Source organism: Phascolarctos cinereus, unplaced genomic scaffold (assembly GCF_003287225.1).
Source record: "Phascolarctos cinereus isolate Bilbo 61053 unplaced genomic scaffold, phaCin_HiC Scaffold_4;HRSCAF=312, whole genome shotgun sequence".
NCBI classification, from domain to species: Eukaryota; Metazoa; Chordata; class Mammalia; order Diprotodontia; family Phascolarctidae; genus Phascolarctos; species Phascolarctos cinereus.
Window position 1 is genome coordinate 10,437,250 of NW_027555847.1, and position 26,548 is coordinate 10,463,797.

At 47.8% G+C, this 26,548-nt stretch overlaps 1 protein-coding gene across 1 annotated transcript; it reads right to left on the bottom strand.

Moving 5' to 3' along the window:
- Positions 1-303: 303 nt before the first annotated feature.
- On the bottom strand, positions 304-21,856 carry TKT (transketolase). The gene is made up of 13 exons (XM_020980467.2): positions 21,739-21,856; positions 21,461-21,574; positions 18,924-19,021; positions 13,579-13,773; positions 12,598-12,713; positions 8,142-8,335; positions 7,314-7,478; positions 5,880-6,036; positions 5,194-5,324; positions 3,149-3,232; positions 2,858-2,951; positions 1,155-1,277; positions 304-620 (listed from the first exon to the last, which is right to left on the bottom strand). Exons 1-13 carry the CDS (start codon positions 21,820-21,822, stop codon positions 445-447), a joined length of 1,731 nt encoding a protein of 576 aa, XP_020836126.2. The 5' UTR covers positions 21,823-21,856; the 3' UTR covers positions 304-444.
- Between the last annotated feature and the right edge of the window lie 4,692 nt (positions 21,857-26,548).

Consider the following 26,548-nt stretch of genomic DNA (forward strand, 5'->3'; position numbering starts at 1 on the left):
CAAGTCTTTACTCAGAATTCTTCCATTTCTTTCCAGCCAAATAAAGATTTTATTCGTGCTCCTCATTGTTATGTTTGTCCTGCAACAGATGAACACTAAGCAATTAGGAGCTTAGCTCTTGTATCTTATACACTAATTTTGCTCTTATTCTGTGGATGTACGTGTTTTCACTCCCCAGAGATTGTAAACGCCTCAGAGGCAGGGAATATATTTCACTCTTGTCTTGTATCCCCAGTGCCTACATAGAGTCATGCTTAGTAAGTAGTGTTTGTGATGGATACAAAATGACGTCGGCTGGCAACATTTTCTCAAAACATTTTTAATAATTATTTTTAATCGATCCTCAGTAGAAACAAAAGTTACTTAAATGTATCTAAAGGTACAGGAATGTTTCTTTCTCTCTTCCCTTCTCCTTGTTTTGGTCTGGAATCTCCAACAGGCATCTTAGGCTTGAGACAAGGCCGCCTTGACAGCCTGCACAATGGCGTCCTTGTCGATGCCAAACATCTTCAGCAGCTCCGCCGGCTTCCCGCTTCTCGGGACGTTAGAGACTGCCAAGCGAGAGACGGTGATGCCAGGCTCACCCACCAGGGCAGCAGCCACAGCCTCTCCTATGCCACCTGCGGAGAATGGAAGGAGCAGAGATGGGAGGGACTGAGCCAGGTCAGCAAGTGGGCACGGGGGCTTGTTATGTTCCTTAACATTTCCTTCTCTCTCTGGAAGGGGACAGAGCTGTAGGCAGGGAAAGTGACTGAGCTAAGGCACAAACAAGGGAAAGAACAGATGTGGCGCCTAAGGACCTGGGTCACTTAGGAACTTGGAAGGCTCTCTGGGCTTCCATTTTCTTCTTTGTAAAATGAGGGTGTGAGACTAGGGAGCCCCAGATTCCTGCCAACTCTGTCTGTAAGCCTAGGATCAATAAGTGATTGAGTACCATCTGGTTTCTACCTGGCAATTCCCAGGCCCCAAATGGAACCTATCTTAATGGTATCTCCCACTTAAAAAGCAAATCCATTACCAACTGGGAGTACTTTGGGGGGATCCCTCTAAGCAAGGGGTAATTAGGAGTGGGCTGAAAGCAGGAGGGGCAAGGACCCCCAATTCTGTCCATTTCCAAAGCCCTCAGCCCTGCCCCCTGAGAACCCCGACCTTACCCTCATAGTAATGGTCTTCCACAGTCAGGACGCGGCCATGGGTCGCTCGGGCACTGTCAAGGATGAGCTTCTTATCCAAGGGCTTAATTGTAAAGGGATCAAGCACCCGGATGTTGATCTTTTCTGGAAGCAGAAGGCACAAGCAGGTGAATTTGGGGGGGGGGCAGCTGTGGCATTCAGTGCCCCCCCAGTCCAATCAGCATTTCCTGGAGTCCAGCAAGTTAATTGAACTGGCATTTCTAGAATATCTCCTGTCTGCCTTGATAGAACAGTCAAGGTCTGAAAGAGGCTACATCCTTAGGGCCTAGCAAAGTGCCTGGCACACAGGAGAAGCTTAATAAATGCTGGAAGGTCCTGAGAGTACAACCATGGGGAATATTGCTTAATGAAACGAACCTTTTCTCCTTCCTGGCTTTGATCAGTGAGGAGAAACTTGTCTAAGAAGGGGAAGCCAATTCAAAGACAAATCCCTTAAATAATCCCTTAATTTCCAGTGATAAAATATTGGACTTGAAAGTCCCAAGTTCAAATCCTGCCTTAGATACCTAGTAGCTATATGACCTGGGCAGGTCTCTCGGCCTCAAGTTTCCTCATTTGTAAAATGGGGATAATAGCACCTGGCTCAAAAAGTCTGTGAGATCAAATGAGATTCTATCTATAAAGCGCCCTTCTTCATATTCCCAGCGTGCACAGTGCCCCAAACATAGGTGATAAACAATTTTACAAATTAATACATTTCTTCTTCATTAGAATTCATAAATGGAGGGGGTCCAGGCCCTTTATATACCCTCATAGCCAGACTCAATGTCACATGACTCTGCCTACCCTTCACCAGTCGGTTGGGAGATCAGCTGAGACACAGGAGGAGGGCTCTCCCTTCGTCCTGTGTACTTCCCCAGACAAAAATATAAGCTCCCTGGCTAGATGTGGACTAGTCTGAAAAGCCCTGTTTCCTGACCCTGGCATGAGGGCAGAGGTCTAAGCAAGTATTCAACGTTAGCCACTGACTTACTGTGTGGCCCTGGATGGGTCACGGCTTCCCCTCCTATAAAACAGTAATAACCTGGGTTCAAGTCAGCTTCTGACACCCACTGACCAGTGAGGCCATGGAGGATCTCTTTTCACCAGTGAAGCCATGGAGTCTCAGGCTAAGGGCTAGTATAGAGCTGCTGGTGAGTGGAGTGTATCCCAGGTCTTCTGCCTCCAAATTCTGTGGGATTTCTTCTGCTAGTTTTCTATAAATCCAAATGAGCTAATGTATGCTAACACACAGCCGTCATTCATCACCATCACCCAGGCCTCTGCATGGATCTGCTTGACCACAGCAGAGGATGGCACCAACTGTCACCTTCCGTGTTCTGGCCTGGCCTGGTTTTTCTGGCTGGGACTATCAATGCTCCTGGCTTATGTCAAGCTCAAATCTAGCTTCCCAAAGCTTAACTTGTCTTTTCCAAGATCAGTCCTCATTTCCAGCACCTGCCAAATTGTAGTAGGGGACATGAGCTTTCTCCCAGATGCCTTCAAAGTCTGGCATCTTCCCATGACTGGGTAGTGTTAGTCATCCAGGCCCTTTGCTTGTACTGCCTTGCCTTGGGAGCTACTCATGTCTTTCCTACCCAGCTGTAGGACCCTAGCTTCTTCCTTCCCATAGGCTGAAGCCAGAGAATGGCTTCAGAGGGACCCAGTGGGACAGTCAATCTCACCTTTCTTCAGCTGCTCTGCAGCTGCCAAGGCTTCGTGAAGGGTTACTCCAGCTCCAATCACAGTCACCTGGTCATCCTTGCTCTTCAGGACCACCTGGGAAGGAGGACAATGCCAGGACCAGAATGAGCAGTAGGTTTGGGGTACATTTGTTACTAGGTGATTGAATGTCCAGCTGCCTGTCTGAGAACTGAGGCCAGATTGATTATTCAGGAAGAAAGCAACCAGGGCAGTGTAGTTATAGCATATCCACTCCTCCCCACACCAAGTTAGGGCAGAGACTCAATACTCACCTTAGCTTGGCCAACCTGGAAGTTTTCATTGTTGTTGTAAATGACTGCATTATCTGGGCGACTGGTTCTTATAAAACAGATGCCCTGGATTGGAAACAAAGAAAACCTTTGTCACAAAATAGGATCAGACTCAGAGGTAGGATACCTGGCCTCTGGTCCTTACTATCTATGTGGCTCTGAGCCTGTGGCTTCCTCATCTGCAAAAACAGGGACTTAAACTACTAATGGTAAGATCTCTTCAGCTCTGCCTGGTCATAGATAGCATTCCCTTTGATCTGCTTAATTCCAACACATCCTTTAACAGTGAACTTCCTTTGGAAAGCCTAGACTGATCTTCTGCCCTGGACCTTCATGGAGTGCTGGCATTCAAGGCCCTCGACAAGACTGGAAAGGTGACGAAATATTCAGATCTACTCATAGGATCCCAGATTTCCAGCTGAAAGGGAGGTCTGAACTTCTCGGATGAGGAAACAGACACAGAGAAATTAAGTGACTGAGGCAGGATCCAAACCCAGGTCTTCCAGACCCCAAGGGCAGCAACCCACTCTAGCCCACTGCCTCATACATTACGCACTCGCCTTCATGAACGCCAAACTCTCACCCAACTGGGCTCCTCGGCGTTTCCCCCACCTGTTGCTTTTCTGTCTTGCTTCCTGGCAATTCCTTTTTCTCCTCTTCCTGTGAATCCCTCCCCATCCTAATTTAAATCAGAGATTCAAAACCTGGGGGCCATGAACTTATTTAAAAAAACCAACATTTTGATCATGGTATTTCAACTCCCACTTTTGTCATCCTGTTTAATTCACTTGGGGCATTTGAAGGCACTGTTCTAAGAAGGAAGGGCCCCTTAGGTGTTACCTCAATGTCAAAGGGACCTCCTTCTTTAAAGCGCAGTTCAGAGCCCACCTCCTCCAACGTGCCTCCCTTGATGCCCCTGCTCGCTAATGGCTTTTCCCTTCTCTATAGCATGCTATTATGTAAAGCTTGTGTTTAGGATTCGAGAGGCTTAGATCCGGTGTCTCCCTCACTCCCCTCTTCACTACACTACAAGCTCCGCGTAGACAGCTGCTTTGTCTTTTATTTCTTGCAGCACCTAGCATGTGTTCTGTACACAGTAAGTGCTTTTAATAAATCTGTTAAACCAAATCTCCAAAGTGAGATGAAGAATCCACTCACTGGAAATAAAGGAAGAGAGTAAGTTAGCCCCCAAGGGGGGACATTTTAACCGGAACCAGCTCCCAGTGCTTAAAGGCAATGGGCTAGGCTAGATTAGTCATATATATATATATATATATATATATATATATATACACACACACACACACACATATATGTATATACATGTATATACATATATATGTATATATGTATATATGTGTATATACATATATATGTATATATGTATATATGTATATATGTATATATGTATATATGTATATATGTATATATGTATATATGTGTATATATGTGTATATACATATATTATGTATATATGTATATATGTGTATATATGTGTATATACATATATATGTATATATGTATATATGTGTATATATGTATGTATAAGTGGTTAAGCACCTACTATGTGCCAGGCATTGTGCTAGGTACTTGGGATAAATAAAGTAGCTCCTGTTGCCCTCCAGGAACTTCTATTCTACTGGGGAAGACACACATATCTCGGTCATCCCTGGAGACCATTTCTGAGTCTACCAGTCTGCTGTCCTTTCCCCTTTGGATGGCCACCCACTCTACAGAACCAGAGGGCCTTGAAAGATCCATTGCCCCCTGCATTCAGAGATGACCAGGGTAGCGCCCAGAGATCTCCAGGGAGAGAAAGGCCTCGACCTGTCTGGGAATTCAGATGGCTCCAAGGTGTGTGATTCCGCACCTCTTGTGCAGTTCAATTCTCTCCAAGCTCTGAGGCCAAACTTTGCCGAGTGCTCCATTTCAGAAGAATAACTCTTCGGAAACTTCCGTGTCCAACTGATGACCTTCCCTTCTGCTCTGGTAAATAAACAAACAAATACAGCCCATAGATAACCAACCTTTGTGTTAGCAGCTAACTCCACTGCTTTCTCAGTAGCTACGGCATCACTTGGGTAAAAGATTGTCCCATTGGGAATGCTCCGGAACATGGCAAGATCTTCAAGGGCCATCTGAGAAGGACCATCTTCACCTGCAGAGGAAAGGAAATGTCCAGAAAGCCAGAAAAGCCTTGGTTTCCAAGGAGCAGTCATTTTCGACAGTCCCATTTGCCTCCCAACGAGGGACTGCTGCACTCTCTGCATTTCTACCCTCCGTACCAAGCCTAGGAGGCCACGCTGACTGACTGGTGGAGATATTTGATTCCCTTTTTCCTTACCCCTCCAATCCGAATTAGTGCTAGTGCCCATCAATCCTACCCACAATCCTTCTCACCTCTTGTCACCTTTCCACCCACATGGCTGTCCTCATCCCTCTCTACTCCATCATCTACAGTTGCCAAAATGATTCTCCTGGGGCATGGGTCTGTGTGACCACATCACTCACCCCACTGCATATGCTGGGAGATGTAATCACTGAGTTTTAAAGGCTGTTTTGGGTTGGCATTTTTAAACCAGATATGCCTTTTTTTGGTGAGAAAAGTCCCTCTACCAAAGCACATCAGCAACACCTGCCCTGCAGCCTCTAGAGAGTTGGCCATGGCACTGAGAGGGGAGGTAACTTGTCCCCAGTCACACGCACGGCTTACCGATGGACACTCCACAGTGTGAGCCACACAGGTTGATACTGCTCTCAGAAATGGCTGCCATACGGATCTGGTCGAAGGCCCTGGTGAAGAAGGCGGCAAACGTGCTGCAGAAAGGCACAGTCCTGTCCCGGGTGGCACACCCCACGGCGATGCTCACCTGAGAAGGAAAGGGAATGGAGGATCATCCATTGTCCCATCCCGGTCTACCTGGAGGGCATTTCAGAGCCCACCCCCTCCTTATCTAGTTGTCCTACAAGTAATGATGCAGGAAGTAAAGGCTTTGACCGCCGTGTGCTCTTTCCACTGTACCGTACTCCCCAGCATGGGTAAGAGAGGGCCAGGTCTATCAGCAAACTCCCTTTCCCATGGGGATGACTTCTCCAGGGAACCTATAGCTTCAATTCGCCTGGGAACAGCAGGAGAGGAGAAAGGGGCTTCCTGGGGGCTATCCACTGACACAAGTTCTCAAGTCTTTGGATTGTCCAAGCCCCAGCCGCAGGCCCAGGCCCAAGCTGGCAAGATGCCCGAATGACCTCATTTGTCTGAGGTCATTTCTTTCTACAAATCCCAACCTACAAAACCTTACCAATGAACGAGTCCCTGCCCTGCTTGCTGCTGAGAGTCCACTTCTGATCCCTACACTCAAAGCTAAGAGGAATCCCAGAAGTCATGCAGTTCAACTCCTTCTTGCAGATGAGGAAATGGATGCCCAGAAAGGCTCGAGTGATTTGCCTGAGGTCACACAGCTAGTAAGTGGCAGGCGGGATTCAACCCCTGACTTCAATCTCCAAAATTTACTACAACTCCCAAATCATTGGGGTTGTGCAAAGGGCTAAACCATGAAGTTGTATTCTTCATTGGAGAAGAGGCTAGGCTCGTGTGGGAAGCTATAAAGGTATATGGCCACGTCAACTAGTATTTGATTAGCAACACATCCTGCTGTGTGCCAGGTACCAGCAACATGTCCTACTGTGCGTCAGGTACTGTGCTGGATTGGGCAAAATGGCCTGACCGCCTCAACCCTGAGTGTCTGTGAAATGTTCACTTTGGGGGAAAAAAAAAACTTTTATACTTAGGAAAGTTTTATACAAGGTCCCCTCACAAGCCATTACAAGTTACCTAATTGAACTTTTAAAAAATAGAAGCAGTCATGTGCACATACATATAATACACACATATACATGCATGAATATATGTGCCCCCATACATGCAAACACATGTTTCCTATGTAGTTCAAATCCTGGTTTTGCCACTTACCACAGTCTGGCTGCTTCTCTCCCTCCGACCTCATTCACTTACCCTGTGCTCTCCCTCACCTCCACCCATTCCTCAGTTTCCAGACCTTCTGACTGTGGCCCAAGATCCTCCCCAAGCCCTTGCCTCCCAGAGCAATCTTGGGCTCCTTGACTATCCTCAGCTCTCCCCCAGACCTACCATGTTCTGTTCAGCGATGAAACACTCAATGAAGCGATCAGGATGCTCCTTCTTAAAGAGTTCTGAAAAGGTGGAATTCTTGGTGTCCCCATCCAGGGCAATCACACGGTCACTGGCATTCCCCAGTTTGGCCAGCGCCATGCCATAGGCTTTGCGGGTGGCGAGCTGGTAGGAGGGAAAGAATCCACACTGGTTATTGTCATCCCGCATGGGGAATGTTCTAGTCACTATTGGATCTGTGTGCACGGACACCTTCCTTGGGTAACAGAAGACTGTAAAACAAGATGAAAAGTAATGCCAGTCCTCATTTCTCTATCTTGCCTACAAGGAAAGTGGGAGATAGGACTGCTTCTTTGGGGGAGCACCAAAATACACTCTCATGTACCTTTTACCTTTATGTCCCTCAGGAGGGGTAGATGACAGCAGGGACAGTTGTCTCCATTGGACATGAGAGAGGTAGATCTCAACTTGTCTGTGTTGAGTCTTATCCTCTGCCAGACTCAGGGCTTCTGTCTAACATTTGTCTCTCCCCCAAGTACCTAGCTTGGTGCTCGTGGCCCTGTTACTGTTCATTCTTCAATTGTGGGTGGAAAAGCAGCTACGTTATTCTTCCAAGACTGTAGCTTAATTGTCCTAGGAGAATGAAAGCTCCCTCTGGGCAAAGACTGTTTTAGCTTTCTCCAGCTCATCTAGAATCAGAGCTTTATCAATGTTTGTGGGGACCCCCCCACACACTTGGCAGGTGTGCCATACCACTCTAGCTCTAGAGGTGAATGTGCACAATTTGGACTATGTATTCTCTCCCATGAAGGAGGCTACCCCTTATACCTTGTCTCCCAGCTTGAAATTTGGAGGAGATGGCATCCGGATGTTGGTGATATTAACTGTGGGGGCATCCTCTTTGGGGAGGGTAGCTAGAATCTTCTTCTTGCTTTGGATTTGGCTGTATATTTCCTCGATGACCTGCTCTGCCATGTTTTTGGGAAGGGGCTTCCCATGCCAAGCTTCCTTATCTTCCACACCTGTGGTTGAGGAACAGAATAATAAGAGTGAGACTGAGGTTCACCGAAGGACACTGGAGGATGAGGGCAGGGCTGTCTGCAACCACAGAGCTCACATAAGCTAAGCTAAGTGAGCAGCTTGGTATACTAGAAAAAGCATAGGGACTGGACATGCGGGGCCTCAGCTCTGCTCTCACTAGCTGTGTGACCCTGGGTAAGTCATTAATCTGAGTTCCAGTTTCTTATCTGTACTATGGAGGCATTTACTTGTACCTCCTTTCACAGAGTTTTTGCCAGAAATGTGCTTTGTGTTGTAAAAGGTCACAGAAATGTGGGGGCATGTCATCATCATCAAAACCATTTATTGACTGTTTCACTATATGACCCCAGAGCCTGGAATACAACAAGTGTGAAAGAGGAAGGGAAGGGAAGGGAAAGGAAGGGAAGGGAAGGGAAGGGAAGGGGGAAGGGAGGGAGGGAGGGAGGGGAGGGGGAGGGGAGGGGAAGGAAGGGAAGGGAAGGGAAGGGAGGGAAGGGAAGGGAAGGAAGGGAAGGAAGGGAAGGGAAGGGAAGGGAAGGGAAGGGAAGGGAAGGGCAGGGCAGGGCAGGGCAGGGCAGGGCAGGGAGGGGAGGGGAGGGAGAGGGCAGGCAAGGGCAGGGAAGGGAAGGGAAGGGAAGGGAAGGAAGGAAGGGAAGGGAAGGGAAGAAGGGAAGGAAGGAAGGGAAGGGAAGGGAAGGGAAGGGAAGGAAGGGAAGGGAAGGAAGGGAAGGGAAGGGAAGGGAAGGAAGGGAAGGGAAGGGAACGGAGGGGAGGAGGGAAGGGAAGGGAAGGAAGGGAAGGGAAGGGAAGGGAAGGGAAGAAGGAAGGGAGACTTTGACAAGTTCACATGGAGAAACTAGCTCATGATACAATCCATCACCAAATCAGTGCACAGCACAGGGCTAGGTGTGGGGACGTAGAAGACAAAAATGAATTATTCCCGTGGGACCAGGAAAGGCTTCATGTAGAAGATGACACATGAACCAAGCCTAGAACCAGAGACTCTGAGAGAATGTGTTCCAGGCATGGGAGACCCCCTGTGCAAAGACCCAGAGGTGAGAGATGGATGTCTGTCGAATATATGCTATTCCAGGAGTTCAGCAGAGACAAATCAATGTGGATTTTTTTTTTGGGGGGGGTACAGTAATCAGGAAAGCTTCCTGGATGAGAAAACCAGTCACTTCAACCCTTCCTCCACCACCCCATGCTTCACACTGGCCATGAATTCCTATTAACATTTGTCATCAGTCTCTTCCACCCTCTCTCTTCCCCTTGACGGGGGCCTAATCTCTTTTTGCTAAGACTTCAGTAAGGCCTTCCTTTCTTGCCTCCTCCATCTCCCTGGCCAAGCTATCCCTCACACCTTCCACTCCTATCATGCCCCCAGGCAACTAACTCACCAAGCCCAAATTGCAGGGAAAGTTCTATCTGAATTGATAAAGGTTGTTTATTCACTTGGGAGTTCCCACATCAGTGAAATCACTAGGCCTCTCCCAGTCCTTATCTGCTAAAACACTAATGAGGTGCTTGAAATGTAGTAGCAAAATTTCTGTGGATGAACAAAGGGACAAGGAGAAATAAGGAAAAAAAAAAGGCAGCCTTGTACCCTGAGGTCTCAAACTGTTTGACCCTGGTTAAGTTATTCCAAGTTGTTTGTTGGGGCAACTAGGTGGCTCAGTGGATAGAGGGCTGGCCCTGGAGTCAGGAGGACCTGAGTTCAAATCCAGCCTCAGATACATAACACTCACTAGCTGTGTGACTCTGGGCAGGTCACTTAACCCCAATTGCCTCATTTGAAAAAAAAAACCCAACAAAGTTGTTTGTTTCAAAGCCATATGACATTAGTTTGTTTTTCACAGGTAAACAGATTAAGCTGGAAGTTATCAAAGACCATTTTACAGATGAGGAAATTGAGGTCTAGGGTGGATGTGACTTGCCCAAGGTCACACAGGTAATGCATGACAGAGCTGAGATTTGAACCCACGCCCTGACTCCAAATTCAGGCCTCCTTCTACTAGATTGCTTCTTAGATCACTGGGAAAAACAAGATAATCCAAAATGAGGGCCCAAAGCACACAGACTCATGTTTGCTAAATCCTAGATGGCAGAAAATTAGGGAAGAGATTAAGAAAATTAGATCCTGTGTGAGATGGGATCTGGTCCACACAATACCATGCACCACATCAGATCAATTACAGAGTTTAAAATCACTTTTAAAAATTAGGAAGGACAGTGAGGCTGCAGTTGTAGAAGTGGTAACAAGGAGCAGCCTCAGGCCAGGAGACTCCCTATCATCAGAGGATTTTAAACTATGGGATTGAGACCCATCATCCATGCTTCTCCTTGACAGGAAACTGGCACCCAGGCAGGTGACTTGCTCAGGTCCTCCAACTCCCGGCACCCCTCCCCAGAGCAGGCTGTGGGGCAGCTCCCTGCCTCCTGCCCCCAGCTCCCACAACTGGACAGCTTCCCAAAAGGCCTTTGGCAAAGCAGGTTGTGAGGACACAGCTTCCTTGAAGGGGCATTTCCTTCCTAATCAAAGATGGAAAACAAATGCTTCTCCCAGTGTTTCGTTGGCCCGGCAAGTGATGCTGGCCCAGAGAACCAGCCCAGGGCTGAATGGGCAAAGCCGGGCCCCAGGAAGTCGGGTGGCCTGGGAAGCTCAGAAGGTACTGGTTCCCTGGGGAAGGCCTGGAAAGCCTCAGGAATTTATCAAAGAACAGAGCTGAGCAAGGGTTTTGAGGCTGGCACCCCACTGACCCTGCCTCCATTCAGCCCAAGTCCCTGGGAAAATAGGCGGTGTCTCCAAAATATCGTAAATCAAGGGGAAATGCCGAGTCTGCAGACTAAGCATTTACATTCTGGTACATGAAAATTGTGCATCTGAACTCGTGGACAAAAATCAATTTGCTTGTAAAAATAATGAAGGGAGTGGCATTTTGTTGGTGTCACGGACCCTGCTGAGGGATGCTGCCTCCAAAAGGGGCACCTGGCTTTCTACGCGCTGGCGTGGAGGTAAGGAGGAAGATGCATTTGCCCAGAGGCAGACTGAGCGGATCAATGGGTCTCTAACCTGGACAAAGAAAGGAAAGGAAGCAAGTACCCAGATGAAGCTGCTAACCCAGAAAACCCAGAGAGCAGTGGGCATGGCCCGAGGGGGCCAGCCATGGAGCCGGCCACAAGTTCACAGAAGAGCCGAAGTGAGACTCATGATCTGCACTGTTGAGACAAGTTTGAGCAGAGCGGAAGGGCTTAACACAAGGAGGTAACTGTGACCTGTCACTGCTAATGACAATGACAAGAACTAGCACCCTTATTGTACGTGTATTATCCAATTTGATCCTCTTAGCAACCCTATGAAGTAGGGGCTCTTAGTGTCCACATTTTACAGATAAGGAGAACTGAGGCTCTGAAAGAAGGAAGTGTCTGAGACAGGATTTGAACTCGGGTCTTCCTGATAACACATCCAGCATTCCATCCACTATATCACCTAGCTGTCTTAGTATCACTAAGATTTGTTGGGATCCAAGTTATGGTAAAAATAAAGCAATGGATGGATACTCCTTGTTCAGATGGAATGTCTTATAAGAGATAGTGGGTATGCCCAGCAAATCTAAGAGATGCTACATTGAGGAAATCCGTGAACCTAAAGAGGGAACCATAATGGAGCCCATCTGAAAAAGGAGGGCCAGACAGAAGAAGCAAGATCATGGCAAGATTATGCTGCCGATGACCAGCCAGGAGGAAGAAATGATTCAATTATCTAGGTCTATTGCAGCTCTTTCTGACCATCTGAGAGTCTTGACTTTCAAAATGTCATCCAACCCTTTCATTTTGCAGAAGTAAAAACAAGCCTAGAGGGTGTAATGACAACCAGTGTCCCACAGCTGGTTAGTGATGAGTTCAGACTAAAACCCTAGGTGTCCTGGTGCCCAGCTAAGTGCCATGATGACTACCAGAAACTGTATATGGGGGTGGGGTGAGGAAGGGCAGTGTGTGTGCACACATACATGCATGTGAGGATGTGTGCGTTCACAGTCTGGGCCATGACTGATGGGAACAACCACTTGTGTCTTATCTCTTGAACTAGCCTACAAGTTCCCTGGGGGCATCTTCTATGTCCCACTCACTGTTCTGTAAAACTGATCAAGAAAGGATCTCTGCCCACCCAGAGGAACCTTGGCTCCCCAGAGAGTCCCAGAGGGAGGAAACCACCGGCACAGGGGAAGGAGTTGTCCCTCACCTGAGATTCCTCTGCCCTTATATGTCTTTGCAATGACAGCCAGTGGCTTATGCTTGCCCTGGTCGAAGACCTTGCAGAGTTCTTCCACACTGTGTCCATCCACAACGATGACATCCACCTATAAGAGCACAGAGAGAGCAGACACATGATACAAAAAGAAGCAGGAAGTCTGGCCAAGTCATGGACGATGACAGAAACTGGAAGAAAGATGCTTCTTCCCTGCCTGCAACTTACAAGCACTGTCTTCACAAGGTGCCATTTTTATGTATCGGGTTTGTATTAAGTCAAGGCACCTCTGAATAGGTTTCAGTGACAAAAGGATCCTTCATTTTGTTCCACTGAGGATCAGTAAGCACCTGACCAAATATTCATTCTCATAACAACCCCAAGAGGCACTCAGACCTCCCCAACACACATCAGTGAAGTGTAACCTCAGACAATGGGCTCTGTCAGGGCCTGGGTCTCATCCTTCTGGTCCATCCTCCTTAGTCTAGACTCTCTGAGGGTCCAGAGTAGGAATGGAAGACCCAGAGAGGCCGGCAGTCAGATAGATAATAATAACAGCAACACCAGTACCTGGACACTTTCTCCACAATAGTTATGGGAAGGAGGCCATTCAGGCATTCTTATCATTATCATTATTTTACAGATGAGAAAAACGAGGTTTGGGAAAGTGACATGACCTGCCCTGCTTGATTCTCTGCTTCATGCCCTTGGTGGCCAAGCATGAAAGAGGGAAGGGGGGAGCATTGAAACATCCTATTTCCCAGCCCCAGAGCACTTTATCCCCTCAGGAAGAAGTCAGCAAATTATAGTCTCTGAGGGGGAGGATCTGCCTGTTTTCTAAGTGCCCATCCCTCCTAAAATTCATCCTGAATACCACTTTTGCTCTTTGCTGCATTTGACATGAAGGCAAGAGACTTTTAGTTCTAGAAATGTGACTCAGAGAGCCCCCCACATCCCCAGCAGATGACCTCCACACACCCAAAGGATTCACATCGTTTCTGGTACACTTCCATGTGGTGCTGCAGTGGGGCAGGGTCGCTCTGGCCCAGCCGGTTAACGTCAAAGATGGCAACCAGGTTGTCCAACTTGTAGAATCCTGCAAAGGCCATGGCCTCCCACACGGAGCCTTCAGATACCTCCCCATCACCCAGCAAACAATAGACACGGTAGCTGAAAAACAAAAGGATGCATCCATCATGGGCCAGTGTCCACAAAGGAGAAATGGAAAAGAGCAAAGGAGGGTATGGATTCCTTTGCCAGGTCAACATACTGCCTCATTGTTCTGATGCAGAGCCAGGCTCCCCCAGGTGGGACTGAGCTTTGGCATAGTAAGGGACAGAGTCAGAAGGGAGCTCAGGGTTCACCCAGCATGAACCGTCATTCTGCAGGAGGAATCGATCGCCTCCAAGGTGGTATTGCTGTCACTTTTTTACAAAGGAGGCTCAGAGAAGGCAGTGATTTGCTCAGTGACCTCTGGGCAAGGGTTAGGCATAGGCCAGGTGAATCCTGGTCTTCCTGACTCTATCCACTCCACCCCGATCATTCTTTACACTCTGTCTCGTCTTCCTGGGCACAATCCCACCCCACAGCACAGCCATTTTTTTTTAATATTCTTTCCTTTATTACGATAATGAACATTGTAACAACTGCCCCAGTGGGTTCATGCTCTCTTCCTCCTCAGCTATTAGAAGCTATTTTCAAGAAACAGCCTAAAGTCATTCCCCCACTGAGATCAAAATTCCTGAGAATCTGTTACTTTCCCCAGGGTGCAGCATTTTAATACACAACAGAAGTCACTGAGTTATGGAATGTTAGAGATAGAAGGGACTGTACAGAATATTTATCTTTAGCCAAGGAAATGATGCTGAGGTTGTCTAATCACAGGCATTAAACCAGACTGAGGGGACTCTATCTTGCTGGTGGCCAACCCTATCATGTAAATAGCCAATTATCTATGGAAGATAGAGCTGGTAGCAGTTCACATACAAAGGACCTGGGGGTGTTAGCAGACTGAGCTAAATGAGACTGCATTAATTAAACTCTAGTATCCAGAAGCCCAGAGACAGTACTGCTCTGGTCAGATGATGGCTAGAGGCCTGTGCTCAATTCTGGATGACAAATTATAATCCAGACAAGGAGAAACCAAGAGAGGCTAGGAGGGTGACCATAATATTATGGGACTATGTACAGATGGATGGAGCACCATCCCTGCTTGCCCTCATGGAGCCTGCTTTTTCATAGGAGAGCCCCTGCCCCGGTGCAGAGTCTGGAAGAAAAGCAGTATCTGGATAACATTCCAGCCCTGGGGAACCGAGTGATCACACAAAAATATGAAGGTGGGAGTTTGTAAGATAAACAAGTTTGCCTGGAGCACAGAGATATATAAGGGCAATAAAACTGTGGCTCCTTGATCACGATCTGGAAGCAACCTCAGTGTTCACTTCCATTTCATTAAACCCACCTCATTTTATAAATGAGGAAACTGAGGCTGCTCAGGGCAATAGAATGATTTGCCCAAAGTCACATGAGTAGTACATAGTAGAGTCCAGACTGGAACTCAGGCCCAGTGCCCTTTTTCTAGCACTACATGGCCCCATCGGAAAGTAGATCAGAGATCACTGGGGGGGCGGGAGGCCTCACTTGTCTCAAGGAGCCCCTGACAAATTTTGAACAGGGAGCAATATGAAGAATTAGGTTGGATGAGTCTGAGCAGAAGACTGGGTAGGAGACTGTTCCCAGAGAGAGGCAATGAAAGCCTGAACCCAAAGTGGCTGCAATGGAGGCAGAAAAACAGACCTCTCCCCCTTCTGCCTCTGGGACAAATTGAGGAATTGATGGTATGGTTGGCCTGGCCAGGGGGGAGGAGGAAGCTCTAACAGGAAGCAGCTCAACTATTTCCTTCATTACATAGAGGCCTAAGGGCTCAAATGGGCTGAGAGAGTGGGCCTGGCTCCTTCTACCTGTAAATGGCAGCACCATGTCTTCCACTTAACTTGGCCCAAGGCCTGAAGTCACCTGCCCAGGGACACAGCCATTGTGGGTCTTCCTAGCCCCAAGGCTCCTTTCTGATGGCCAGGCCACTGTTTCTAGTGGCCTCTAAAGCAGTACCCAGTCTTGTAGCTGATAACACCCAAAATCAGAACTGCTAAGAAGGGGCCTAAACATCCTAGGATCACAGATTTGGAGCCAGGAGGGCCCCAGAACTAATCAAGGGACATCCATTCATTTCACAGATGCCAAGAGAAGCATGTCTGGGGTCCCACAGCTAAGAGGGCCTCTGCCTCCAAGTCCAGGGCAAACAAATCGCGTGTTAGGAAGACTGCTGAGCCCTGTGAAGGCCCTAATCTGGCCACAGGCAAAGGGAGCAGGCACAGCCCTTGCTGAGACATATCCCTTTACCAGTCACAGTGATTCAGCAACATTGCCAGCTGTGTCCAGGGCCAGTTCACTCGTGGGTATGTCCTTCACTCTATCAAATGTCAGGAAACCCAGTGGGACATTCTCTTTTCTCAAGAAAGAGCAGGTTCAGGGTCTGGGAACAGCCTGGACAGGCAGGAAAACCCCAATCCCGTGGACTGGCACACTCAGTAATGGCTTTGCCTCAATTCTCTGGAAAAGCCTCAATTAACCCCAGTCCATTACCTAAGAATCCTCTTATCTGAAGTCAGCTCCAGTACCACCAGCTAGCTATCTCTTGCTTAACAGTGGCCCTGATAATAAGCAATGAGTGCCTTTTCCAGATGGAGAGGGGCTTAAGGAGGCAGCCAGATATGGCTCTGGCTTGGGTCAGTGTTCACTCGGGCTCTGCACTTGCTCAGACACACTGGCAGACAGCTGTCTCTGCCCCCATTCCCAGGACCTGGGCTCACCCAAAAAACAGAGCTGAGAAAGAAGAGAAAGCGGCCTTATCTGAACTCAGTTACCCTGAAATGCTGTGTGGAAACATCTTGCCAGCAGGCCCCTGGGCCCCAAGGCCCCTACCATCGGCACCAATGGCGGTCTCTACCAGAGGGTCCTGCTACATGGAACTCCTGGGCGTGGCTGCCTTTCCTGTGAGCCCTCAGCCCCCAGTGCCTTACCTGGAGGCATTCACTCACTCACTGAGCACAGAGAAGTAACTCTCAGGGACAGAGTCTGCCCAGGGCAATTGCTAAGGGTCAAGATGTACGGAGGAATTCCTGTCTGAGCTTGAATCTGCCTCTGGGGCCAGGTGCAATCCAGGTCTGGCCAGTTGCCACCATTTTGTGCAATGTCCCACTTCGAAAAGATCATTTATTAGACACACCTTTCCCAGCAGTTCCTTTAAATGTCAATCCTAAAGTCACTTCCTAAGACTCTGGAGAATGATGACCTGAGTCCTCTGGGTCAATGTCAAATAAAAGCACTGTTCTAGCCATGAAGCACTTGGCGATGTCACCTAACAACAGCAGAAAGTTGAGGACTCAATAAATACTGGTTGGTGGCAAACAAAGGGCCCTTCACACATGAGCGCAAATCGGTGTCAGCATCCTGAAACTCACCTCGCCCCCTACACTGACCAATTTAACAGACAGATCTGTGCTCTCCATTGAGCACCTACTATGTGATGGTCACAGTATTTTCTGTGCCCATACACAACCCACTGATCGCCAGGTTCAGATACCAGTTTTAGGCTTGTTAGCTCAGTGGGTAGGACACTACAGAGCAGCTGAGTGACAAAAGTACTGAACTGGGAGTCCATGGGCCAGGCCCAAGTCTCCTGGCTCTTCTATTTGCTATCTGTGCACCTTTGGGTCTGATCTCTTTGGGTCTCAGTTTCTCCACTGGTAAAATGAAGGGGACTGGATTAGATAAAAGCTATGGTCCCTTTCCAGCCCCAATCCTCCTGCGTGCCAGGGATACAAATGTCAAGAAGGAAAGAAGCTCTTCTCCCGAAGGATTTCGACCAAGGGCTAAAGGTTCATCCCCATGTGAAATGTCAATGTTTTATCTAACCAACCAGCCATGATCAGTCACTTTTCCAAGGCATGGCATTGGACAAGTGGAACTCCATGACACAGTGTAAATGTAAGAACAAGTTGAGAACTTTGCACACCCAAGTGCAGGTGAAGTTGAATGGCTTCAGGAAGCCCATCCCCACAGCTAAAGAAACAAAGAACTCTGGCATGGATGAGTGGGCAAGCAGTGGCATCATTTCTGTGTGCATAGCACCTGGGCTCCCTCTAGACTTGCGCCCTGCTCCTGCATCCCCTAGGCCACATTTAATTTGGGAGAGTTGAGCCCTTGAACTATCAGTGGTGAGTCATTCATTCCTCCCTCCACCGCAGATCAGCAACTCCAGTCTTGGAGAGTTGCCTGAGACAGTGAGAAGGGTGATCACACAGCTAATGGACATCAGAGGCAGAACTGCCTTCGAGGCCAGCCCTGTTTTCTGTAACACCCTGCCTTTTCTGGGCTGGAGGGAATCATAACTCATTAAGGCATTCCAAGGCACCCCATGCAACCATTTATTCACTCAGTGACTAGTTAATTAGTGCCTACTCTATATGCAAGGCCCCACGCTAGGCACTGTAAGTAGATACCTAACCTCTCTGGGCCTCAGTTTCCTTCTCTGCAAAATGAAAGAGTTGGCTTTGATGGCCTTTTAAGTTAAGAGGGGAGTGACTTGCCCAAGGTCACATGGTTAGTAAACAGCAGAACCAGTATTTGAACCCAGTTCTGATTCTAGATGCTCTTTCCAAAAAGAGGCCAAAGGATCATGAGTCTTGGATTGCAGTTTGTTTTTTTTTTAATAGATTTTTCCCACTGTGAAGCTGGAGCAGACAGCTTCCCTGGTCCCCATGTTCCCCATGCTCTTGAGGGCTAAAGTATGGGAAAATGTGCTATTTTTCTCTTGGTTGACAAGAGACAGCTAATGATGCTTCACCATCCCGAAGATGGTGGCCTTTGCCTATTCCTGGCAATGCAGCCGTGATCTGCAGTCACTTCCAACAGACACCATCCAAGGAAGAGATTATCAGTTACTGATGTCAGATGGCCAGGGATTTCACCTCTACTCTACAGGCAGGAAACGGTGAAGCTCACAATGGAGATCACCAGGTGTACTCAGCAGTCTTCCCCAACCAAGAGAGCCACAAGCTCTGTCACTCTGGACAGAGGGCTAATGTTGCTGTCAGTCTAGCATGGGACACCAGCTAGGGAGTATTTGGCCTCACAGAGGACTCAGGGGAGTTTGGGAGCCTCAGGAAAAGGGGAGAGGAAAGGAAAGGAAAAGAAAGGAAAGGAAAGGAGAGAATTTTGACCCGTTCACCCCAGAAAGAAAAGAGACTAGTGCCTCTTACCTGGCTTTGTCGAAGTATTTGCCTGTGTAGGCCATTCCACAAGCTGCTCCAAGCCCTTGACCCAGGGAGCCGGTAGCCACGTCTGTAAAGGCTTGTTTCTACAATTAGAAAAAGCAACAGCAGTAAGAAGAGGTGGAGGCAGTGCGGTGCATTGAGAGGGGCACTGGGCCTCAATGCGTTTTGGTTGGAGTAGAATGCCTGCAGGGTTCCCTTCTTAGATCAGGACACAATGCCTGGCTCTGCCCCTACTTACCCACCGCTGCCATGGTCTATGCCTATCACTTCTCAAGTCCATCAACTTCCATTCAACTCAGGAAGCAGCTGAAGATCCAAGCATGGGCACCACCCCTATCACACCCCATCTAATCAGGCAAGTCACCTACATGCTGAAACAGACTAAAGGGGACCCAAGGAGTGCTCAAGGGTCCACGTCATCATCCTGCCTCATCTATGAGGAGCCACATGGCATTTGGCCTTTGTTTTTGTCCAAATTCACCAACAGAGAAACTGTGAGTGAAGGAGCCTCGTAATGACTCTGACTTCTCATCATCATAGAGAGTGAAGTGACTTGCCCAGAGTTACAGCCAGAGTGTGTCATTGGGACTGGAGCCCAATTCTTCCTAACTCCAAAGCTAGCTCCCTAATCCACTAGGCCATTTGAGAGAAATTCTCTCTCTCTCTCTCTCTCTCTCTCTCTCTCTCTCTCTCTCTCTCTCTCTCTCTCTCTCTCTCTCTCTTTTGGCTAGGCAGTGGGGTTAAGTGACTTGCCCAGGGTCACACAGCTAGTAAGTCTTATGTGTCTGAGGCCAGATTTGAACTCAGGTCCTCCTGAATCCAGGGCCAGTGCTCTATCCACTGCACCACCTAGCTGCCCCTCGAGAGAAATTCTTAAATGAGACAAGGATAGTCAGTCACCTGAAAAAGGTGCATCCGCTGGTCTAATATGGATGTAAGTCAAAGTTTTACAATAGGGTCAGAAAGGATGGAACTTGGCTCCCTTCAGGGCAAGGCATTAGTTTCTGCCTGTGACACTACTGTCACCACGGCATGGCTGCTCCCCCCAAAAAAAACTACACCCCATAGAACATGAACTTAGTGAGGGCACAGCCTGATTGTCATTGTCTTTGGGTCCTGCATATTTGTTGTTCAATCATATGAGACTCTTTTCTTAGCAAAGATCCAGGAGTGGTATGCCATTTCCTTCCCCAGCTCATTTTACAGATGAGGAAACTGAGGCAAACAAGGTTAAGTGACTTGCCCAGGGTCACACAGCTAGGAAATGTGTGAGGCCACATTTGAACTCACGAAGTTGAGTCTTCCTGGTTCCCAGCCCAGTGTTCAATCCATTCCCCCCCTCCCCCGGTGCCTATAGTGGATGTTTACTGGATTGGATGGAATGAAGTAGAGTAGACCATCTCCTAAGCAGAGACTCAAAGGATGGCTTGGTCCAAGGTCCCATCTCTTATTTCACATGTGCTTGTGGTGGGTAGAGTTGCCCCATGGGGACTTGGCATGGATAACAAATCGCAGGCTTTGTTCTCTAATATTCAAATACTCTCCAAATGGGTTTGTGCTCTGAAAAGGACAAGATGATTTCCAGAGAAGCCAGTAAGCCAGGAATCCAAGCATCTGGAGTTCCATGCAGGAGCAGCAGGTAACAGACAAAGGTCCCCTGGCCTAGGCTCCATTGAAAATCTCCACCTGGGCTAGTTTTCTGCTCCCCAACTTTTGGAACTGCACAGTGAAACTTTCTCATTTCCCAAGAAAAAAAGGCTCGGGCGGGAAGGAGCCTGAGACATCTTGGAGCTCCACCAACCTCTTTTTGCAAATATAAAGAAATTTGGTTGTTTGCCCAAGATCCTACAGGTCAGTGAGAAGCAGAGGCAGGATTTGAACCTGGGTCTTGTGACTCCAAATCCAGCACTCTCTCTAGTGAAATATGCCTTCTCTATGATGACCGGATGACAATGGGGAATCAAGGATCACAGACAGACTGGGAGGGACATTAGGGGCCCTAAGCATGGTTCATTCTCATTTTATGGGAAACAGAGATAGCTTGGCAGAAAGGGTAAGATTAGAATCCTTGGTGGGGCCAGGGCTGCAGGAAAAGGAGAGACATCAAAACGCTGGAGTCTGAATTTTCCTCCTTTTCCTTTAAGAGCTAAGACCCAGCCTGACATAGCCAGTGGTCATGGGTAATTGCCTTCAAGCCAACATCATGCCTTCTGGTGCCAGTTTCAGAATAAAGTCAGGGCTATCCTTTTCAGGTCAGAGTCTGACCCTCCATCCAGACTCACACCATTTTCAAAATGAAATCCCTGTGTCTGTCCTGTTCTCTAATACTCAAATACTCTCCAAATGGGTTTGTGCTCTGAAAAGGACAAGATGGTTTCCTAATCCTAACCCCAAATTGGCTGGCTTCACTTGTCTGTGTAAGGAGTCCAGACAGGGCAACCCCAGAGTGCACCTTGGGAAAAAGTCACTGGGCTGCTCATTCCCCCTCTACCCCACCACCACCCACCCTGCCCTACACTTACAGGGACTGGGTGGCCATCTAAAATGGAGGTGATCTTCCTCAAGTTCAACAGCTCAGCCTCTGGCAGGAAGCCAGCCTCAGCCCAGACTGCATAGAGGATAGGAGCAGCGTGACCCTGGGAGGAACAAGAATAAATTAGCAAAAGAGTGGGAGCGGGAGAAGGAGAAGGAGGAGGAGGAGGAGGAGGAGAGGAGGATGGAGAGATGGGTAAGCTGGAATGGATACCGGAACATGGGGGGAGCGACACTGACCCTCTGCCTTGAGGCAGCTGTTTCTTACCTTGGAGAGCACAAAGCGGTCATTGCTGGGGTCCCTGGGGTCCTGGGGTTTGTACTTCATGGTGTGAAAGAAGAGGACCGCCATAATCTCTGCTGCACTGCAGCAGGATGTGGGGTGGCTGCAGGCCAAGAAGACACCCAGAGGTCAGTGAGGGGCCAATGCTCCCAACAGCCCAACTCAGAGTCCAAACCTAGCGGCCCAGTTATCCTTTGAAAGACTCAAACCTTCTTGTTACCTTGCCCCCAAGGAGCTCTTTGAACCATGGCCTGAGGTTGATGGAGGCCCGCTGACAGGGTTTGTTGGGGGGAGCTAGAATGACTCTCAAAAGACACAGTGGGAACTCAACTGTCCAAAGATGGCTAGCTAAAAACATCCTACTCGACCCATTTGCTGCCCCCAAGTTGGGGCTCTACCATCCAGAGCCTTAGAAGAGATGCCCTGAGAGCTAAGGGCTCTGTCAAATTTGTAAGAAAAAGAAGGATATCAAGAGCTGAGATTGTACCCTACTCCCTTCTTTGCAGAGGTGGAGGACTACGGGTGAAGAACATAGCATATACTGTGAGACTTGGTTTTGTTGAAAATAATAGTTATCTCTCTTTTTTATTCTTTATTAAATGGACTGGCTCTGGTAAATAGAGCTAGAGTGAAAAATACAGATGATGTAAAAACAGAAGATATCAATAAAATTTTTTTCATTTTTCTTTTTTTATTTATTTTTAGTTTTCAACATTCACTTCCACAAGGTTTTGAGTTCCAAATTTTCTCCCCATCTCATCCCTCCCTCCACCCCAAGATGGCATGCATTCTGTATACCCCTTCCCCTAATCTGCCCTCCCTTCTATCTCTCCCCTTTTAAAAAAGATAAGAGAGAGAGAAGTGACATAGGATTACACCTGCCTCCTTTCTTTACAGGTGGGAGACTATGGATGTAGTGCACTGTACTTGTCACACTCCATTAATGTGGTGGTAAAAAAATTTTTTTCTCTTTTATTACAAGGGATGGTTCCCCGTGGGTGGCTGGGGAGGGCTAGAATGAGAGAGGGATCAGCAAGAAATGAGAGTGGTGTTCTTCCTTATAACATCACTAATGTTTTTAACAAACTAATATGTTTAATAGGAAAAAAAGAAATGAGAGTGATGCAAAAACAAAAGAAATCAATAAAACAATTTTTTAAAGGAAGGTTGTTGGGATTTTCCCACTTGGGGATCACCCAATGGACAGAATGGTGAGAGTCCTAAGGGAATTTCCTCCACCATCAGGCTGTGCAGTTCCTCACAGGACTTGAAGGACATACTGCTGAGCCAGGAAGGGAGGATCTCAAATAAATGTCCATCTTGGAATCTAGCCCATAAAACAGTCAATTGTCATCAAGAGAACACTATTCTAAATCTTTCTAGATTTTCTTTCTAGTCTAACCCTCACTTTGGCAGGGAGGCGTTACCAGGAAGCAGCTGCAAGAGGAAAAAGGCAGAGTTTCCATAAAGAGCCTGAGTCTTTGTAACTTCCCAAGATTCTCCAGTCCAAGGTCCCCTGGATCCACAGGAGAACTGAGTCCCAGATACAATGGACAGCAACCTGAACTGAAACGGTGCTTTGGATTCTCCAAGTTTTTCTCATTGTTTTGTCTTCAGCATAGGCTAGTCACAAGAGTACTGCCTCTAATACAGTGTTTCCCCAATGTACCCCCAAGATTTCTGCTCAAGCTCAGAATAACACCCCAGTTTGAAATAAATCCTGGGGGCATGGTTTCAACAGATCGTCACTTTGCTGCTTCTGTGAGAGCCATTCTTGAGTAAGACCCAAAGCCTTGTTTGCCACATGTGAACAATTTGCTCCTGAACACACCCCACAGCACAAAGGGGCCCATTCTCCATGCATGTTAGCGCTTGGCTAGCTGGCCCACTGGGCCACTGGGCAAAAATGTTACTCGTTACCTTCTAACATACATAACAGCTTCCATATCTGGGGGAAGTGCCGCCTACTTTCTTCCCAAGCATATAACAGCTTCCATATCTGGAGGCTGTGAACCTTCACTTTCTCTCTGTGGTGTGTCCTCACCACAGGAGCTCCACAACATAGGAGACAAGTTTACTACTAATAGTTCAAACAGGTATTAGTGGGCGTAACACTGTCATAAGAGTTAATACACAAAACCCAAGCACATGCATGTTTAATGCTGCCATTCCTAGGGCCTCAACCACTTTATACTTAACCATTTTCTATGAATTCCTGTTCTTGGGGGAAAACAGACAACCTGAAAGAGCAAACAGGTGTTCCAGTGAAATTACTCTGTGATTCTATGGGTAATTTTCTCAAATTATACACCCCCCCACCCCACCCCACCCCACACACACACAAGGAGAACACCCCACACCTTGAGGAGTAAAGTCCTTCAACTCCAGTGAATTCCCTTCAAACCAGGCTCAGACTTTTAGGAAATTCACCTCAGCAAAGCAGCTAGACACTTTATAACGATGTGTGTGGGCCCCATTTATAACAGATATATGTGTGGGTCCCACAGAGGCATGATTTAACATACAATGTAACCCTTTCAATGGCAGGGCTGAAATGGGCCATAGAATCCTAGACCTAGAGTTGGGAATCTCAGAAAGTCATCTGGTCTGATCTTCATTTTATAGTGGAAGAAACAGGCCAAGAGAGGTAAAGTGACCTGTCTAGGGTCACACAGCAGCAGTAAGTTTCCAAGGCTGGAGTTGAACCTCATTCCTGACTCTGAAAACAATGTTCTTGCCACTGGTTCTAGTGGTCCCACGAGTCTAACCCTAAACTGATGCTGTCTCTTATACCCACCTCCCTGGGTTCCAGTCCCTGGTCCAACGAAGCCCTTGGATGGACCACAGCTTCCGTACCTGGCACAGAAGAGGCAGTGATATGTAGTGGAAAAAAGAAGCACCAGAGAGACTTGGGTTCAAATCCCACCTTAGACTCTTACAAGTTGTGAGACTCTGGATAAGTCCCCTAACCTCTCAGCCTGTTTCCTCATTTAAATGAGGACAGTAATGCCTAGGGTGGTTGGGGGGCTCAGATGAGATGTGTGTAAAGCCCTTCGCAGACCTTTAAACACTAAGAAAGGTCAGCTCATTTGAAGGGGTGATCTCTCCATTTCCCTCTGGCCCAATAGTCCATGTTTCTCCATGAAGACAGCCAAGCTTCACTTTGGGGTTTCTTGGGATCCCTGGGCTCAGAGCACACAAAGGAACAATTCTCAGAGAGATGTGCCAGCTGCCTCCCAGTGTGGGAAGCCCTCCAGGATGCCTTGTTCTCCTTGGGCCCAGAAGGCAGATCAGGAACAGTGGATGATGGAGGGCAATTTAAGCTCAATATCAAAGGAAACTACCTTACAATGAAGAGCTGTCTCCAACTGGAACAGGATGCTTTGAGACCCAGTGGGCTCCACCTCACTGACCACCTTCAAGCAGAGGCCGAAGAAGCACTTGGTGTAGGGGGCTAGAGGAGGGACTAGATGCACCCTGAGGACCTTTCCAACTCTGAGTCTTTGAACTTGGCAGCATCCCAGTGAAGAATTTTAAATATCCTGAAAATTCTCCAAGGGGAAATGGAGAGAGAGTGAGGCCTTTCCCTCACCCACTAGCCCAAGGGCATTCACTATGAGCCAATCAGCTGCAAAGCCCCCAGTGGGAAAGACCATTGATGGAGAGCTGAAAGGGCCCCTGAGGCCAGAGACCAACCTCCTTCATTTTATAGGAGATCCAAGCGATTTAGGCAAAGCCCTTAAGTGTCTGAGGTAGCATTTGAACTCAAATCTATCAAGACCAGAGTGCAAGGGTCAATCCACTGCACCACCTGGCACGTGCCTTCCCCTTCTCAAAGCCAGCAAAGAGAAAACTGCGGCAAATAAGCCACTATGAGACACACTAAACCTATGTGTTTATTTGCAGAACAGGAGGACACAGATTGCTCTCCCTCATGTATCAGACACATGTGATGAGAGAGTGGTCCAGGAGAGGACACATATGCCAGTGGGTTACAGATTTTAAAATTTAGTGATGTAAATAAGTGAACAAAATTCCTTGTTTCTGGGCTGGTATATGGAGGGGCTCCCATCTCTGAATCCACTTTCTCCCTTTCCAAATCGGTGGACATAGCTTTTATGAACAACAGCCTTTCCTCGGAAATTGTCCAGATGTCTCTAATCCATCCTGGCCCAAGTTTACCCTAAAAAGCACGCTGAGTGTGAGAAGGCTGGCCCACTGGGAAGGACCACCTGTAGCCATCAGAACCAGGAAGTTCCTGATGAGAGGTGCTTGGAACACCAAACAAGAGGGGAGAGGAACCCACCTCTATCAAGCACAGGAGGGAATCTCTGAGCTTCAAGCGACCTTAGAAATTGTTGAGTCAAACCCTTTCCTTCAGATTTGGAGCAAAGAGACCCACCCAAGACCATTCAGCCAGTTGGTGGCAGAAGGAACTACCTTATTACTTCAAAAGCCTGGCAGAAATTACCCCAGAGCTCAAAGGAGGAAACTCAGACCAGTTAGCCCACATAGCACTTGCAGAAGGTATTGCATTGGTGTCTGTTCTGCAAATCCAGCCCCATTCTCTTGAGCAAGAAGGAAACAGAGGAAACTCTTGGTATCTGGCCCAATCAGGAAAGGGTTGAGAGGGCTCCAGCACACCACCCAAGAGAGGCTTATCAGATTGCTGACACATGACCCCAGTTTTCAAAGGATTAGAATATGAAACTCTCAGCATTAAAGCTTTCCCCAAAACAGTGGAGGTCACAGACCCATACTCAGCATCTCACAGTTAGGGCTAGAAGGGACCTAG